The sequence below is a fragment of the Leptinotarsa decemlineata genome, unplaced genomic scaffold (genome assembly GCF_025532065.1).
Source record: "Leptinotarsa decemlineata unplaced genomic scaffold, Ldec_3_MD MMD2_tig00026361_RagTag_RagTag, whole genome shotgun sequence".
Taxonomy (NCBI): domain Eukaryota; kingdom Metazoa; phylum Arthropoda; class Insecta; order Coleoptera; family Chrysomelidae; genus Leptinotarsa; species Leptinotarsa decemlineata.
The window spans coordinates 7,991,482-8,009,742 of NW_027412704.1; the positions used below are offsets into that span (position 1 = coordinate 7,991,482).

The 18,261-nt window shown below is 37.3% G+C and overlaps 1 protein-coding gene across 10 annotated transcripts in view; it reads right to left on the reverse strand.

Annotated features, from left to right (window-relative positions):
• Positions 1-18,261, reverse strand: part of Ptl (prothoraxless) — a 491,222-nt gene that overhangs the window by 25,600 nt on the left and 447,361 nt on the right. For all 10 annotated transcript variants that reach the window (XM_074185112.1, XM_023162697.2, XM_074185108.1 and 7 more), the window contains one exon: positions 1,541-2,459. In XM_074185112.1, the coding sequence (XP_074041213.1) occupies positions 1,541-2,261 (721 nt within the window). In that variant the 5' untranslated portion in view covers positions 2,262-2,459. The remainder of the gene's footprint in view (positions 1-1,540; positions 2,460-18,261) is intronic.

The following is an 18,261-nucleotide window of genomic DNA, read 5'->3' on the forward strand; positions in this document are numbered from 1 at the left end:
GTTTCTTTGTACATTTCAGACCTTTCTCTTTTGTGACCGGTCAAGAGATATAATTCCTTTTGAACACTGTATCAAAAGTTTTATTAAAAATAGTACGTGTGACAATTTCGTAAGACAAAACGTAAACTTGGAAAATATACCTGAGAAGATGCAAGGTAATAAAACGGACAACGATCTCCCTTTCAAAGATTTTGGTCGTACTGCATAATAACCAGAAAAAATCAACCAAACAATAATCAAATTTGCACTTAATCACACTCTACTAATGATGGCTAAAAGTTTATTTTAACACTGATCTATCAAATATCTCGTGTATTTTGTTGAATGTATCGTCCGCTGTCAAACAAATGTTCTGTTATCACATATATTGAAAGCCTTATTCGTTAATGCTGTTGACAACAAAATTACTAATTAAAGATGAAACTGGTTCCAAAATCATATTGCCTCTATTTGTAAGTATTAGTCTTTTCCTAATCCAGCTTTGCCAGTGTTACATTCATTTTGCATCATTCTTCTACCAAAAATAACTTCCAGATTTGTATGAAAATCGTGTGGCATTAGGCTGCCTTTCTACCAGAAGATTTACCAATATCGTTCTAAATATATTATTTCCAGATATTCTTACTGTTGACGATTCTGCCACATTCATAAAAAAATCCCTTCTTCCCTATTAAACAGTTCATTCCAGTCATTGCTAGTTAACGACAGAATTGCACATGCACATCCAGACTGACGCTTCAAAATCAAACAAAGGGGCCCCAGTTAGAGTGGGATTTGAACTTTTCACAATTTACAGCATCCGTAGAGAAGAACTGTAATTTGCCATGAGGTGAAATATCTTCTCTAATATCCAGAAAGCTTTGACTACATCGGATTCCTCATCAAGTTGTCATCCAATGAAAAAAGGCTTCCAAAATAATAAAGTTGTAGTTGGTTTCGTCATTGGTTGACATCTTGGCAGGAAGTCAACAGAATTTCACGACAAACCAAATATCTTGAATAAGTTGGAGTAGTTTTTGCAGTTTTTGGGTATTTTACCTTGCATAATCTGAAAAATGAACGATTTTACTCTTCATAGTGCTTTATTTCAAGCGGTAACTTTTAGGGGTGGACTTTTCAATCAACCCTCTATTACACTTTGGCAGATTCTCCATTCTTCAGGTTGTGAAAGGCCAAATATCCCAAAAATACCAAGATCTCTTGATCTTCCTCTTGAAGATGATCACTTGGTGATCAAAACACGTGTCGAGGTTTTAAAATAACGGTTTGGTGCCACTGTTTGGAACCAAAGGTTCCAAACAGTGCATCACAAGTAAACATTGACTTCTCCATAAGTTGAAATATCTTTGAGCGAATACAAATTGCTGTCTTGGTCATCTGAATGGTGAAGTTTGGAATCAAAATTAGGAGAAACCGAAGATTTCATGGAACCATTTCCCGATAATGGAAAAATCTGACTCTGGTGTGTAAAATGAGTATGTCAGAGGCAAACATTAAATCGGGCATGGATTCTAAGGAGTAAAAATTCAGACCAACTCACCGAACTGACTCCTCATCCAAGGATAAAGCGGACTAGGTAACGCAGAGGCGTTATTATTATTAGGGGGCTGCTGTCCAGGTTGCGGCTGTTGCTGCAGGGGCGGCGGTTGCTGATGAGGGGCCTGATGAAGGTTGGCATTGGGTTGTCCTGCGTACATCATATGCTGCTGTTGCGGGTGGTGAGGTTGATGCGGCTGCTGATGATGCTGCGGAAGCTGTTCCTGCATATGATGTCCCATATGGTGCGAATTTAGACTTTGGGCACTATCCAGGGGCGGACTTCCGGTGGGACCCAACACGCCGTTCTGCGTGGGACCTTGTAACTTACAACTAGGATACACCACACCTACGGGGGTTTGCTGGTTATTGGGGACCCCATTGCCCGCCGCCATTTGCATGTTGGTGGGGCTGCCGGGCCGGTACTCGTCCATCTGCTGCGCGTTGTAGTAAGCCGCGTTTCTGATGTCCATTCTGTCGTAGGGGGGAAATCTGGGGTAAGGCATGCCCTGGGGCGGCTGCCCCGCCGCCGGAGGACCGCCGTAGTGATGCGGGGGGATGCCCTGGCGCAGACCCACCACGGACGGGTCGCCGGAGCAAGAGCTGGGGTCCGGCTGTCCTTGGGGCACCTGCACGGCAGCTCCATAGTGCTGGTGCTGATGCTCTGCAGACACTACCCCACCATTCCTCATGTCCGGCATGTAATTGGCAAAGTACGAACTCATTATAAATTATTATTGATCACAGCTAGTATTGGTACACTGAGTTTGGTTGCACAGAATCACATTAAAATCACTGCAGCGGCATTTTTTGAACTCCACTGATATTTGCACTTGACTCACTTCTTTTACGCACTTTCTAGCTTGTCCACGCCGTCGGGGTCCAGCTCCTCATCCAACATAAAAAAGTAGTCTCATATGACCCTGCAACAAAACAAAACATGTCACCATCGTTATCAACTAATTAAAGGCTATCTTGATGAGGGGCCGATCTGGTCGAATGGGGTCACATTTCGCGCGGTGTTTGCCCATGGTTGGCGTCAACAATGCTATCCGGAGCTCAAGTAGCAAATGAGTACGTTTGAGTTTCAGTTTTAGTCCGACGAAATGAATGACACATGTAAAAGGAGACAGTTTCGTCATTAGGTTTCACGCATCATATACACATGTGGTTGTGGAATGCAATTATTGCCTCTAGTTAGCCATGGTGCTCTCCGAAATATGGCAGAATGCCGCGGTGACCTTAGGATGAAAAAAGCTGTACGAGTTGCAATGAAGTATTATAAAAGTGATCTAGGAGTTATGGTGACTGGAGTATTGAATGGATGTCAAGAACAATGAAAGTAATAGGCAGTAAATTCGTTTTAATTAAATGTGAATTGGATATTTCATTTTTCCTGATTATATAAAGATTTCGTCATATAATTAATAAACTGGGCGGCAGCAAAATTTTGCACGTTGAGATTTTCTTTCGCTGGAATATATCTACTTACTGATTCATTTATAAAATACAGTATTCCCAATTTTTGTTGAGATAAGTATAAAAAAGTTGAACTGAGATGATGAATATCAACCGGCAAAGAGTTACGTAAACTCTTAATTTTGATGTGAAGATCGTTCCTAAGAAAAATTTTATTATTTTGAACTATCTGCTTTCCAGACAGTTTATGCAATTATATTTATATAAGTATACACCAATTTCTACCATGCTATCTGCTCTACAATGGCTCTCAGTATCCAAAAGATTATTCTACTATTCCATGGTTTCCATTTATAAAATATTAAATAAAATGAACCCACCATACTTGCTATCATTAATAACTTTCAATAAGGACATTCATCACCATTCTACTAGGCACAACAGTCACATTCATATAAGTAGAACAAATACAAGAAATAGTATGAGTAGTTTATTTTTTAGAGGTTTTGTCCAATTCATTTATTTACAAGATTCAATTAAATCTACTCTATCATTAAAGATTTTCAAGAGCGAACTGTTAAAATATATTCATGATGGAAATTGAAAAATTCCTTTTTGTTCAGTTCAAATTATGTATGTACATAAAGTTGTATTATTTATATAAATTGTTGATTATATTATATTTTAAGTTAGCTACCCTGTATATTAGGGAATCCTAATTCAATAAATTAATTAAAAAAAATAAATTCCCCTATCAGAAGATCGGCAGATATATTTGTCATTCATGAAACACTACCATTTAAATGAGGTTTTTATTGTGAAATCATTCAGAGACGACTTTCCTTCTACAAATAAAATTTGAGTTATGGCCTGAGTCTTCATCACCCCAAAATTTATTTTATAAATAAAATGCATAGCTTTAAAAAATCTGAAAATTTTTGCCATTACTTTTCTTCCTCATTAGATATGGCATGACATTATTTGTTTGATCATCAATACCTTAACAATGAATTATAATTTAAGTAACATTTGTGCAATACTTCTTACTTGGATACTGTTTTTTGGATAGACTCAATTATCTAGAGAATAATGATAATTAAAAGTGAATTCTGAAAACTTCAGGTAAGAGAGAAGAGTTTAGAGTAGGTAAGAGAGAAGAGTTCAGAGTAGATATGGTATTTTGAACACAATAAGTACATTTATTTGTGATTTTTTTAAAAATAGGGCTGATTCTTATGAAAAATATTTGACTGCAATTATTTTCATCATATGTACGTTAATCATTAATTAAATTAAGTAACTTCTAAGATGAATACTATGACTATTCTTGACTTAATATTTGTATATTTGTTGTTTTTCTGTCAACCAGCTGTCGCCCCTTCAAGAAAGACAATCCTCAGAAGTTAAAACTCGTTCGAGAAGAGGATTAACGAAGTTTCACCTTTTAACATGCGATTCCCAGCAGTGATTACGTCCAATTAAGCTTGGTCAATGAAATATGTTGTTCAGTTTTCAGTTTAGGCTACACGAATTTCTCTTGAAAAAAACTATTACTACTTTTTTGGATCTTGCTGGTCCTATGTGATTTTTCTATCTCGTGAGTGATATTAGTTACCTTCGAAGAGAGGGTTCCTTTCAAACCTGAAGGTTTGAAATGGCCGAGTTGTCATAAACAGAAAGTACTGCCTTATACATATTTTGAAAGTAGAAGCTATGGGAGGAAAGAAAGAAAATTCGAGGAAGGAGGAACAAAAAATAAAAGTAGGATACCTGAGTAGAATAGAAAACAAAACGATAATTCTTTCAAACTATGATCAGGATCACCAATTCAGGAAAATTATTATTTATTTTTCAATCGATATTTCGACAATTTCTGTATGTTATAGATAGATAGGATATAGAAAGTTAGAATTTATATCAATTCTGATGAAATATATACATGCATTATTTTCCATTAGTGATATTTATGGAAAGTGATATCGTACCATTAATGGCGAAACTGTGTTTTCTATTCATATAAGTAGGTGAGAGTAACCTTCCCTGAAATCAGTTTTATAACTATTTCAAAATTCATTAGTTTTTGTCAAAGTTCTGCGTCCATTAATTAATTTCCGTATTTCACTTTCCTTGCCCAGGTTCTTTCCGTTGATATTTTCAAAATTCTCATAATGTATCTGTCTCTGCTGGAATTTGAATTATATGGGGAAATTGCTATACAGTTCTATATGCATTGGATACTAACTTCAAGGATTCAGACTCTAATATGAGCGTCAAATTAACTTTCTCCACTAGCACCGCAACTAGTTTCCACAAAGTCTTGACGCTTTCGGCAAACGATATTGGGGAAGTATAAAGACGCTGAAAAGGGACGAACCCTACAGAAGAAGGGAAAATGATACTAAGAAGACTTTCAAACATGAAGGTCATTTGGTTTGATAGAAATTACCCTTCCGTTGAAGGTAATTGTACGGATACTATGTTGCCAACACTGCCATGTTTTGCTGGGACCCCAGTTGAAATTGTGTTGTTTGTTATTAATAATACTCGTCAGAGAAAAGCCTTATTTCTGGGACCATATATTTATTGCTTCTAGCTTCACTGCTTCAATTATTCATAAACACAAGTCCTCTTTGACACGGGGAGCTTCACGTCTCTCGCTCCCGAAAGAAAGGGAAGCTCTTAGCGCTAAAATGCAACGTGTCCAGTAGAGTTTCTAAACGAAGAGCGGGGGTCACAACGTCTCAGGAGACGAGAGCTCTCACGTCTTCTTCACTTCGAGCCGGAGAGCCACGTCCCCTCCTCAAAATGCAAAAGTTCCCTAGTCAACATGGCAAATTATGTGAAGCTATCTGTTGCTATCTGCGACCGAATCGCTCTTTTGGATGAAAGTCACGACATGTATAAGGACAGAAATGAAGTCGTAAAAAGTTTGTTGGAAGTCTGCAAGGTACTCAACGTAGATTTCACGAACAGAAAAATTATAGAAGATGACTTTCGAAAATAATTGAAGAACTTTTTTTCATCCCGTCTAAGTTCTTGGTAAAGCGTGAAAAAAACTCCTGCTTCATCGCGTTTTTGGTTGATTGGATATATCCAAAACATTCTTGATTGTTGGTTTTTCTGTCAACGGTAGAGAAGCAGCTCAGATGAGATCTATTCTACGACTGAGTTAAAAGAGCCAGGAACTGAAAAGGCTTCCAGTGTGAATGGGCGGTAGATAGGATTGATAAACAAACCCCTCCTTAAAGGAGCTCTTCTTCGTGTGAAAGAGGCCTAAGAATTGGTGGATCAGGGTACTAAATCATTAAAGTTTACGTTTCACAGCTTCCGAAGCAAATGCAAGATAAAATTGTAGGTGTGCGTTTTATACACTTACAAAGACACTTCTGATATCTCAAAATTAATCAGACCTGTCCAGATAGCCAAACAAATGGAACAAGATTCAATTCCTCAGCAACACATATCAGTCACATTAAATGTGCCATTATGACATCCGAGATGTTGCAGGTATTGATAATGGTCCCAATTAAAATACTCGCAGCCACAGCTCATTATATGAAGTCGAGCAAAAAATTTGAGGTAGCGTTTCAAAAAGGTGAGTATTCAAACAATGCAAGGGCTAGTTAATTACAATACGGAAATTGCGTTACAGTATCCAATTACTCCGAAGTTAATTGATTTAATTTGTTACAATTAAATTGGCGGGTCGTAGAAACTGCGGTTGATATTGTGAGGCTATAAAAAGCAGGCAATTAGTTTTTCATGCGGTTACTAAAGCGTAAACGGATAAACTAGTTACACCTCTGGGCATATTAATTCATGAGTTATGAATAGTAATGTCGAAGAGGATGATATGATTGATGTTTTGAATATATGATGGTGGTATTCAAAAAACATAAAAGCGTATTGTGCAACAGCGATCTTTGACTCTATTGAATTTCTAAAACAAAAGTAAGTGAACAATCATCTGATAATAATCGTTTTTCAAATACACAATAAAATAATTTCATTACCTAATTCCTTTATCTTAGTTTTCATTTTTATTGGTTAAAATATTGCGATGGTTGGTCGAACCTGTAGCCATTGGCCTACAGGTTCGGCCAATGTAAACAAAACAGAGTCAATTTCTCGAGGAATTAGAAAAAAACTCGCCCGAGCCTGTCAATTTTATATTTTGCGATAAAATGCAATCCTCGAATCTTAAATGAAATCAGTTTTTGAAATTTGATGCAGTAGTTTCGCAGAAGAAACCTTAACCATCTACAAATACTTTTTCAGTGTACAGCTGCCCGATTTTGATTGAAAAATCACCTCACTGGCCTATTCACATGTTTGTATTACTTACTATGACTTTCGATGTTTGTAATAAAAAAACTAAACGCAGCTCCCGTCGATCATTCATTAAAAGTATTCAGAATTTCATTCATCTGCATTTAGTATCTCACAAGTTTCAACCGTGACTACTGCAGAAACATGTCAATATTTGAACTTTATTATGAAAATGACAGGTGCGCTAATATTACAGCACATCATCTTAACCGAAAGTTATTGCAAGATACGGTAGCCTGGTAACAAAGGGTGTAAAATTTTACGGCCAGATATAACTGTGTACAAGTTATTTTTCGAGTTTATTCGCTATTTTTGATAACCGATGTTTCGTCTATGACGATAGATATTATCAGACGCGATGAGACAACGGTCGTTACAGCAAATACTATTATAGATGGCCTCTTCGCAAGGGGAGATGTCGACGACCTTTCTTAAGTACAAAATAAGTTACCTTCAGTTAAAATCAACATGTCTGAATAAGCTAGTTTATAATAAAACACGTGTTGGGGCTTTTGTAAACTGTTCAGTGGAAATTTTAAAATGAAGTGTTATTCAGGGTATTTCATTAAGCGTGTCCTATCTTTAAATTAAATGAAACAAAGTGGCTGTGAGATATCATTGAAATTTTTTATTTGTTTGAAAGACCTATTGATGCCATAATGTGTGGAACATCGTTCAAATTTCCACCACGAGCTATCTGGGTAGAGCGCATACGAAACGTATAATTTTCCATGACTCTGACGCATAAATCAGTCTGAATTTGACCGACGGCATGAGTTATGTTGGCTTCGAGGACCGCTATGGTTTCTGTCTTATTCGCATACACCTGCAACTCAAAAAAACCCCACAAGAAAAAGTCAAACGGGGTGAAATCGCATGATCTTGGTGGCTAGTTCCATCACCTCCACGTGAGATGACCATACCCTCAAATCGCTCGTGCAGAATATCCAATGTGGCATGAGGTGTGTGGCATGTAGCGTCATCCTGTTGAAACCACATGTCGCTGGTGTCCAGATCATCCAATTCAGGCAAAAGGAGTTGGTAATCATCGACCTATAGTGCTCGCCGTTGACAGTGGTGGCCTGGCCAACGTCACTCTCAAAGAAATATGGACCGATGCCGCCGCCAGTCCAAAATTCATACCAAACAGTGACTTTTTCAAGATGCATTAGACGTTTACCCTCAGTTCCTGGGTCAGTTGAATTCTGTACGGGTACAGGCCAAAGTCATGATGCAAAATTCGTCAAGTTGTGGTCTGCGAAAGACCTGTGATCAATGCGAAATCGACTGCCACGGATTCTCCTGCACACTCTCACAGACAATGACGATGTTTCCGGCAAATCTTGCATTTTCGTTGTCGTACGGGTGTTGGTCGATCGTTTACTGAACCAGTGGACTCAAATGTATCCACCACGTTGCGAATAGTCCCATGGGTAGAACGAATATGGCGATCGTAAATTGGGCGACGCGATTGTATCATTTGCACGTGTTGTTATATCCGCCCGTGATAATTTGGCAAAACAGCCTGGATAAATGACAACCAATTTGACAGATATAGCTTCAATAATATGGCCGTTATCAGTTGTCAAAGCTCGGAAGTCCCTGTTGCGAGACCCGTAACTTGAATACGTCTATTTGTGGCTGGTAGTGGATAGATAATGTTCGTGATATGATCATTTTCATCAACATCTCGATCGCTTATTTCAATTTTGAGAATATAAATCGTAATGGCAGCATTTCATTGGCGTAGTCTGCCAGTTAGCGAAACGAACACATGGAAAAATGAAAATGTTATGTTGGGACAGTTCCGGAACCAGCCAATGATATTTATAAAAGGAAAGGGGGTTTGATGTCGACGAGAGTAACTGATGCATCCACCCACGCCACAAGGGCCTCGGTCTCCGACACTCGATTTGTCAAAGCTAAAAGGTTCCGCACACACTCACACACATGCAATTCGTTAGCCGCAGCCAGCCGACGTGACGCTGCCGCCATCAAGCTTTTGCTTTTTGCTAAACCAACATTTTTTACCACAGACATGTTTTGATGTACTCTGCGCCTTTGTTTTTTAATGTCGCGGATTTATGAGTCGGTTCGCAGAGAGAGAGAAACAGCGCGCTTGGATGTGCAAATGAGATTTCGACCGCGATTTCGTTGTTTTGTTCCTGTGCTGTAATTTCAGATATACACGCGCGAAACTCAACTGTCATGCAACCAAAAACGAGAAAGAATTAACGGGCAGGTTTTTTATACCGAGGTGGAATTGTGAAACGTGAATACTATGCACGTATTCACTTAAATTCAATTTGCGTTCAATTTGAATAAGGCTTGTTCAAACGCAAAAGTTTCATCTGCGATTATGTGCCGTATAATGCTTGAACTCCAACAAGATCGGTTATGAATTGCTAAATTCTGTTATGATTCCACTGCTTGAGTCCTCAAATACAGTATTCAACACAACAAATTGACTCTTGAGTAAGACCAAGCCAAACACAAAAGATTCATCGTAATTTATCAAGATCGCCAGTAAATTTGCTAACTTCTATCATGATTTCATCAGCCCTTTACTTATGTAGCCTTCCAATCTAACACTCAACATAAAATATAAATGGTGATCGTCATATGTTTATATTTTTCTCTGCTTTCTCTGAATATATACTCGTAACCATAACATTCCAATCAGCAGTCCTCCAAGGGAAAGAATGCATTAAAGTAGTCTAGTCACCAAATGAATTGGAACTAAAAGAAAGTTTTATGGACCTTACAGAAGATAGTTCCATGAAATATTATTTCTCTCATCAGTCCGAGTCTCTGCATCATATGCAGAGACTCGGACTGTCGAAAGACAGTGTATGTCACCTCTGTTTGGAAAATGATGAAACAGCAGAGCACATACTTTGTGCCTGCCCCGCTGGGGACCGAATCAGGTTTTTAGAGTTCGGCTGAGCCGTACTCTCACCATCTGACCTAAAATACCACTGATCATACAGACTAATCGGCTTCGTTAAGAAGCTGAGTTTATTTGGTCGAGTGTGAATAGTGTGAGCCACAATGAACCCTTGCGGCGTGCGATGGAGGGTCGAATAGACCCACTCACTTTGGACCTAACGTAATCTAACCTAACTTCGACGAGTCTGAGAATGTTGCCCTACAATATCGAATGCGTGTGTGTGTGATCGTTGAAACGATTTTAACAGCTTGTCTAGATTGACCAATATACTTTTCCACAATATCCATGATTATATTGCAATATCTAATGTTCTGGGTTCTTTTTTGAGAACTACATTCACATTTGAATAGTCAAAATATAGACAAGCCGCTAAAGAAGTATTCTTGTTAGTATATTCAGAAAGTAGGTACTTATATAATATTCAATATTCAGTACCACAGAAGCTACTGACAAATTTTCAACTCCATATTCATTAGATGTTTCCATCATATCTAGCTTGTTCATAAATTTAGTGCTGCCTGAGTTCTCGCTTAACCCTCGTATTTCTCGGTCATCCAGTTCGGAGAACTACTTCAAGAACTACTTCTTCTTTAGCAGCGTTGTTTAAAACCTTCTCACGTATGTTCACACGCATTCTACAGTAAACCACATCTTTATTTTTATCGAAGTTTCCTAGAAAGTGGCCACTTACATCTAGTTCTTGTCAAGATTTTAATCCGGTTCGACGAGAGAACAACATTTGCCCTTTGACACAACACTAAAAATTCCTGTTGAAAAAGATTCAACCAAGAATGTGAAATGTAGTTTGAACAAGTCCAACTTCCCAGAACTAGGCGCAAGATAAAAATCTGCTTGTAGTTAAATACGGGGACAAATTGAAGACAATTTGACCCTTTATTTGTTCTTCTTGTATAACTTCCTAGAATTTTCTCAAATATGATTTGAGTTCCCATTATTTTATAGGAAAGTAAATGAATATCAATAATACGAAGAAATAAAAAAAAATTTGTTGGCATTCCTGGCCAAATTCTTTACTACTATGTGCCATAAGAAACTTTTCAGTAATCTATAAGACAACGATTTCAGCAATAGATTTGAAAAACTTTTCAGAAATCTTCTCATGAGTATGATGCATCTCACGGTTCAGTTCTAGATCCAGTATTTTTCAATACATATCGTCCTAGCCACTTTGTTAGTTAATTCTATCGAGCAGAGAGTAGTTCTATTAGGAAGAAATGGTTCCAGAACAGAAATATAAATAACAACAAAATTATAAAAGAAAATGTGAACTATATTGAAAGATATATATTTCTAGGATATTGATTTTATTGGGAAAAAAAGGTTTTGGCTTTCTACTTCTCTATCTTCATACAAAAAATGCATGATCTATACATCTTTGTTGAGAGTTTATTATGAAATGAATTACTTTTTACTTTTTTTGGGAGAATCCCTCATTTTTTATAAAGATGGAGGAGTAGAATGCCAAAACTTTTTTCCCAATACATGAACCTTCCTGAAAAATTTGGACACAATAAATAGGTCCAAGACTTCAGTGTCATGAATACAGTTATTGCTGAGAAAAAATACTGACATAATTGAAAAAATCATTTAAAAAACACAATAGAACGTCTACCAACGAAAACCATTTTGTTGAGATACAAATTCACCATGGAAAAACACAAAAGTAGCTTTGAAAATCGAAAAACTTGAAATTGTACGAGAGGTTTTCTGTACGTTATGTTGAAAAACAACTTCCACCGAACGATATGCAAATTGAGAAACCTGCTTTTCTGTTGCCTTTCCTGAAAACTTTATGGTTCAATATCTTCAAAACGGGTGACATTATATTATACCTATTTTAACATATCAAAAGTCCGAAACAGTTTTTTCATAATCGTGAAAGTGAGAGACATGTTGAAAAAATAAACTCTCACGACTATTTTCGAAATCAGGAAAATTGTTGTGAATATAATCAATTTCTATGTTCTGTATCTGTAGAGTAGAGAGGGTGAGTGGAGGCCCATCATCTTCCTGTTCACACATCCTGCATAGAGGTATGTCCACTAGCCTCATATTATGGAGGTGTTTCCTTAGTTGATAGTGGCCAGTCAGAAATCCTACTGTTAAGCGAAAGTTTTTCCTGGTCATTGCCAGATATTTCTTCGGTGCCAGCTTCCCATGGTCGCCCAGGGTGATCCTGACAAGACTGCATCCTTTGATTCCATCCCATCTCTTTAGAAATTGAGCATGGGTGTGACGTTTGGCTAATTTCGCAATTGTCGACGTCATCAGGCCGTAGGTGTCACTGGTTCCTAAAATTCTTAGTCCAGCCGCTTTCTTGGCTAAAGGGTCGGCAATGCGATTACCTTTACTCCTGTCGTGCCCTTTAACCCACCTCAGGACAATGTTATTAAATACCGAGGCTTTGGCTAAATCTGTGGCACTCTAGTTCTAGCCCTGAGGTAACATGTCTGTTCGAGGCTAATGGGGCTTGTCAGTGCAGACTGTTATGTTTTTGCCAGAAATTCCTTTGCTGGTTATTTCTTTTGTGGCGATTGAGATACCAGCCAGTTCTGTTTGAACCACTATGGTATTTTTCTCCATTCCCCATTTAATCCTCAGGCTTAGTGATCTGGAGTAAATTCCGCATCCTGTGCCTTCTTTGGTTTTTGAGCCGTCGGTACACATGAGTATTGCATTTGTAGCCTGTTTTATTTGTATTTTGTAGGGTTTAATAAACACAAACCTGGGTTCGTCTGCATCACTGGCTGCCTGCAGCAGTTTTTGCATAGTGCTTCTCTCTGTAGACTTAGCCTCAATTGACCCATTCCTGCTTCGAGGTTTACACCAGCCGTGCGCAATCGTAACATGGCAATTAACGCAACCTCCCTAACGTACAGGTCCAGAGGGGTCAGACCAGTAATTAATTCCATTGTCGCGATTGGTGTTGTTCTCATGGCTTCTGTGATGTTCAAACAAGCCAATCGCTGTATTCGACATACTTTTTGGATGGCCGTTGCTTGCAGAACTTTCGGTTCCCATGCAATAGCTCCGTACGTTAACATAGGTCTTATTATTGCAGTGTAGATCCAGGTGACCACACGAGGTGAAAGATTCCATGCGCGTCCCACCGTCCTCCGACATTGATCATAAGCCACACGCTCTTTTTGCTCTATTCTGTAGGTGAGAGTTCCATGTCAGCTTCCTGTCGAGGGTATTACCAAAGTATCTCACCTCTTCAGAGAAGTTTAATTTCCTTTTGAAGATTTCGGGAGGTTTAATGGGATTGATCGACAGTGAGTGTTCCTTACACCATGTTTCTATTAATTTGAATCCATTCTGCGCTCTATCGCATAGTGTGTTCACAAATTTGCCAGTTTGCATATACAATTGTGAAGACTCCATTATAGTTGAAGTGATTAATCAGGGTATTCAGAACTATGTTCCCCCCCCCCCCGTGGACATCTCCTCATGACCATTCCTGTCACTGTGATGTCTTCTACATTGATTTGTATTGCTCTACTAGAGAGCATCTTGAGTTTCCATTCTCCAACTACCAGGAATACATTCCTGGAGTTTAGTTGCTGGATAATTGTTGGAAAGGTTGTTTTATCACACGCTCCCTCGATACCTATGAATATACCATATGTTTTTTTTCATGTCTATAACAGTTCGAGACATATTGAAAAGGTGATATTGAAAGGACTTGTAAAACTACATCAACAACAGAGAGGTTGGCAACTAAAAACTTGAAATTTCGAAAAATGTCTACCACTTTTTTATTTCTCTTCAGTTGTATAAAAAATATGTTACTACAATTTTTCCAGAATTCTAATAGTTCAGACAATGAAAAGGGGGTTTCTCTACTGACACTAATTTGTAATAGTTGATGTGCAATAGTCAAACCATGTAAAATCATCATATTTCCTCATCTAAGCTAAACTAAAGAGTTTTGTTTGCTCATCTTGACAAGATTGAAAAAAACAGTCCATGAAAGTCCTTACTCGACCTACCAACACCTCAATCAATGATTTTGAGAACGTAATGATATGCAAGGAGACATAACTTTTGACAAGAAATAAACATCGATAACTCTCAACTGGATACACCAGCAAGTAACGCGAAGCATCTCAACAAAAATTTCAATTTCCAACATTGTTTTGCAAACTGCCAACGATCATATTTCACCCTCTGGAACTCCATTGTTTTCCTCAGCCGTGAATGTTCCGACGATAAATCCCCGACAAAGCTCACTTGATTTTCGCCGTTTGAGTATTGATTGTTATATAGAGCTGGCAACTATAGTTTCAAGAGACAGCGGGAGGGCCTGGATTGGGCCGTGAATATTAATTGGCCCAGGACGGGGCCGCTGCACCGCTAAAACCGACACATTTACACCTCGCGCTTCCCTCTCCCCCCTCCGTCGTGCTTTCAGCCCTTTGCATAACCATTCCGTCCAAAAACACCCTGGAGTGTCAAGTTCTCTGATTAAATTAAAAGTTGGACCCCCGCCGGGTCGCTGTTACTATTTACATGCAAATCTCATTAAGCATTTCAGCCAATTATGATCGGGGAACTCGGAAGACTTTAGAAACACATATGATTTTTGTGAGAAGTTGAGCTACAGGGCGACATTTAGGTGTAGGGTGAGTCGTAGTTTATTTTACGTCAGATAATTGTGTAACTCATTCAACTTGGGGTTCTGTTATTTCCAGAAAAACATTTAAGGGAAGGATGAGTGGCAGCGGAGGCTCGTCAGAGGCGGCAAGGGAGGCTTAGCCTGCCCATAAAATTTGAGGCAAAGCAATGAATTAAGAGATATTATGATTTTTTTTTCTAAAAATATTTGGGTATCATTACTATACCATTAATTTTTAATATAAATACATAATATGCCCGAAGTAACACTATCACTCAACCAAATTTAATTTCAATTAAAACGTCAGATAATCGACAAAATCGAGGATTTAATATTATATAGTTGGTACGATAAATGCGATTGGTTAACCGGCTCCATTAGATGGGAAAAACTTTTTTGTTGGCCCTGTGTTTTATTTTTCGTACAAACCGAATACCAAACGTGGTCTTAAATAGGATACTCCGATTTGAAAAAATTACCTCGTTCTACAGAAAGACATTTTCTTGTAAATCAAAATTGTTTAGCAAACAAAATATAGCAACAGCTATATCGTCTTGGTTAAGAACGAATGATATATTTACTTTTAGTTTTTTTTTTTTCCTTCCTATCCAAAATTACAAAATACACCTTTCAATTCACCTTTCAAAATGCGCAGACTATATTGAACTTGAATGACCGCCGATTAAAAGTAGTTTGCGGGTGCCTTGTGAATTCACTTATACAAACCAGATTTAACCTTCCTTCATATCCCATCCTTTCTTTTCTTTCCTGGTCAGTTTTATACGTATAATTTTCGGCAATACACACTTTTTGTTTGCATTCATGCAAATATTACGTATTTTGCTTTAAACAGGTGCGGTACCCCAAAAAATTCTCGCACCTCCGGCGGGCTTTTCTGTGTGTATATAATCTTTATGACTTTAGCCTGTGAATGTAAAGAGATAGCCAGTGAAAGTGTCCATAATGACAAAAATAATAAAAACACAAGCAACGAATCTGGTAGCACCTCTACAAGTGATTCAGATTCTGAGATGAAATTTTCAATGAAAGATAAAATATCTAAAAAAGGCGGAAAAATAATAAAATAAATGAACTTGAGTTTTATGTGGTGAAGTCGGGTACAAAATCAATCCTGGGGCTTGATTCCTGCATACAGTTGAACTTAATTAAAAAGGTAGAGTCAATAAATAGTTACAAGGAAGTTTTTTCAGGTATAGGATGTATTAAAAGTACCTATCACATAGATATTGATAAGAATGCAAAACCAGTTGTTAATCCTACCGACTGCGCCATGTTATATTCTTGGTAATAATCAGACTAATCAGAAAACAAGGCATTCAAATAAACTACCTCAATGTTGGAAAACAAGATCCATCATCTTAATACCACACCTAGTCTCCCGTCAACCTCGGTCTGTCTGTTGTTCGTCAACCTAGGTATGTTCGTTGTCATAGTTCTCATTACAAACTGGAAAAAATTAAAGGGGTTTTAGTGTACGGAAATATTTGTATATCAGTGACCAATAGATACATGATCCTTATCTACAGGAGCCCAAGACTTCGCAACTCATTACATTTTTAATCCCGTAATAATTGTCTCAATAAATGTTCCTTCTTTGTATTGCTTTCGAAGAGAATATACATTTTCTTGAGTCTTATGTGCAATCGATTTTCGTTTCAAAAACTAAGTTGTCGATTTCTTCTACATAATTGGCGCAGTCAGTAGGATTCTCACGTCGTGAAAATGAATATGTGCATTGTGCCTGACATCGTTTTCGTGACTTTGAAGTTTCAACTTCTTCAGTGAGGATCGAAAAAATTCAAGGAAATTACAAAGGTCAATCATCATTTTGAGGGTATCAAATTCCTTTTCGACTTTCCCAAACCCTCTTTTTAAGGACCTTGGGAAAGATAGGGTAGTGAAGTTAATTACAACTGATTATTGGATATTGACATTAGATATAATCGCAAAAATAACAACTGACTATAATAAAAATACTGAAATTGAAAGTTAAAAAAGATTTCAAACCAACTTTCTTCACAACGTTTATATTGTTGGTATCCGCAATCGTCTTCGAGTGAAAAAGTCGGAATTGAAAACTCCAAAAGACTAGTATACCCGAAATTTTGCTAAAATCATTTTTGATGAACTTCACCAAATCAATATTAAAGCCAACCACCTGAGACCCATTCAATCGCAACATAACCAAAGTCCTACAACACCTATTTCAAAAAAAGTTCAAAAAGAACGAAAAAGTCCGTGGATCCTTAGATACCACAACTTCAAAAAATAACCCCGTTTTAGTGCTTTATTGCGTATTCGTGATAAATCGCAAGTGAAATATACAAAGTGTAATAGGTATCCGTACACATTCCATCCATATTTCTTGATTCCGTCAAAACTGTATTGCATAGACACATTTGTTCTCATCTAAGAATTTTTTTAATCGCAAAAGCTTAGATGTCAGGATCGTGCGAAAGAATTCGCAGCTTAAATGAGAATATAGTGAATGGAACAACAAAAATGTTTTATGAAACAGGATTGAACGTTTACTGGATTATCAATTTTTATATTCTGATCAAAACAAAAAGCCAAATCCGAAATTAGTGTGATAAAATCGAAATATTTGTATTTGTAGACACCTAAATAAAATAATGAGTCGATAAAGAATTTGCGATTAAAGAGATATAAACAGCTTATCAATTGAATACACTTTACCCACACCAGAACGAAAATACTGACTCTCGACGCGTGATTCGCTAAGCAAGTCAGAAACAAGAGAGAGGAAAAGATGTACTAAGACGGCCAATAAGATTTAAGGTAATGGTGTTTAATTTTTGTTTTTTGCAATATCATTTAATTTCGATATGAAGTTATTTTAGAATTGAGCAGATATTTAAATAAAAATGTTGCTTTCAACGAAATATATTCATAACCACCTCTCCAAACTGATCCACAACCCATTTACAATTTTTCGGTTTGACTTAAACTTCATCTTGGGTGAACATTCATCTGGAATTCAATAAAAAAATAGCGACTTTTGTGGAATAGAAGCTCACAAAAATGAATTTTAGTGTTAACTATCAGGTGAATTATAGTTTGAACAATGCTTTCATTGAGTTGGTTGAGTTTTCAAACCTAAGACGATCACTTGGAGGTTTCACACTATAAATTTTTTCTGGAAACAGCACCATCTAGTTATTACTAAAAAAAGCTTAATTGAATTCCCACGAACGGAAATCGTATTTAATTTTAAAGAAAACCTAAAATAACTGTCCAAAATTCATTATTGTCCTGATTTTCAATTTGATACTGCAACAAAAATGTCTTGATAACCCGCTAGTCCTGAGTAATTCATTTCGTAAAACAAATAAAAAAAAAACTTTCT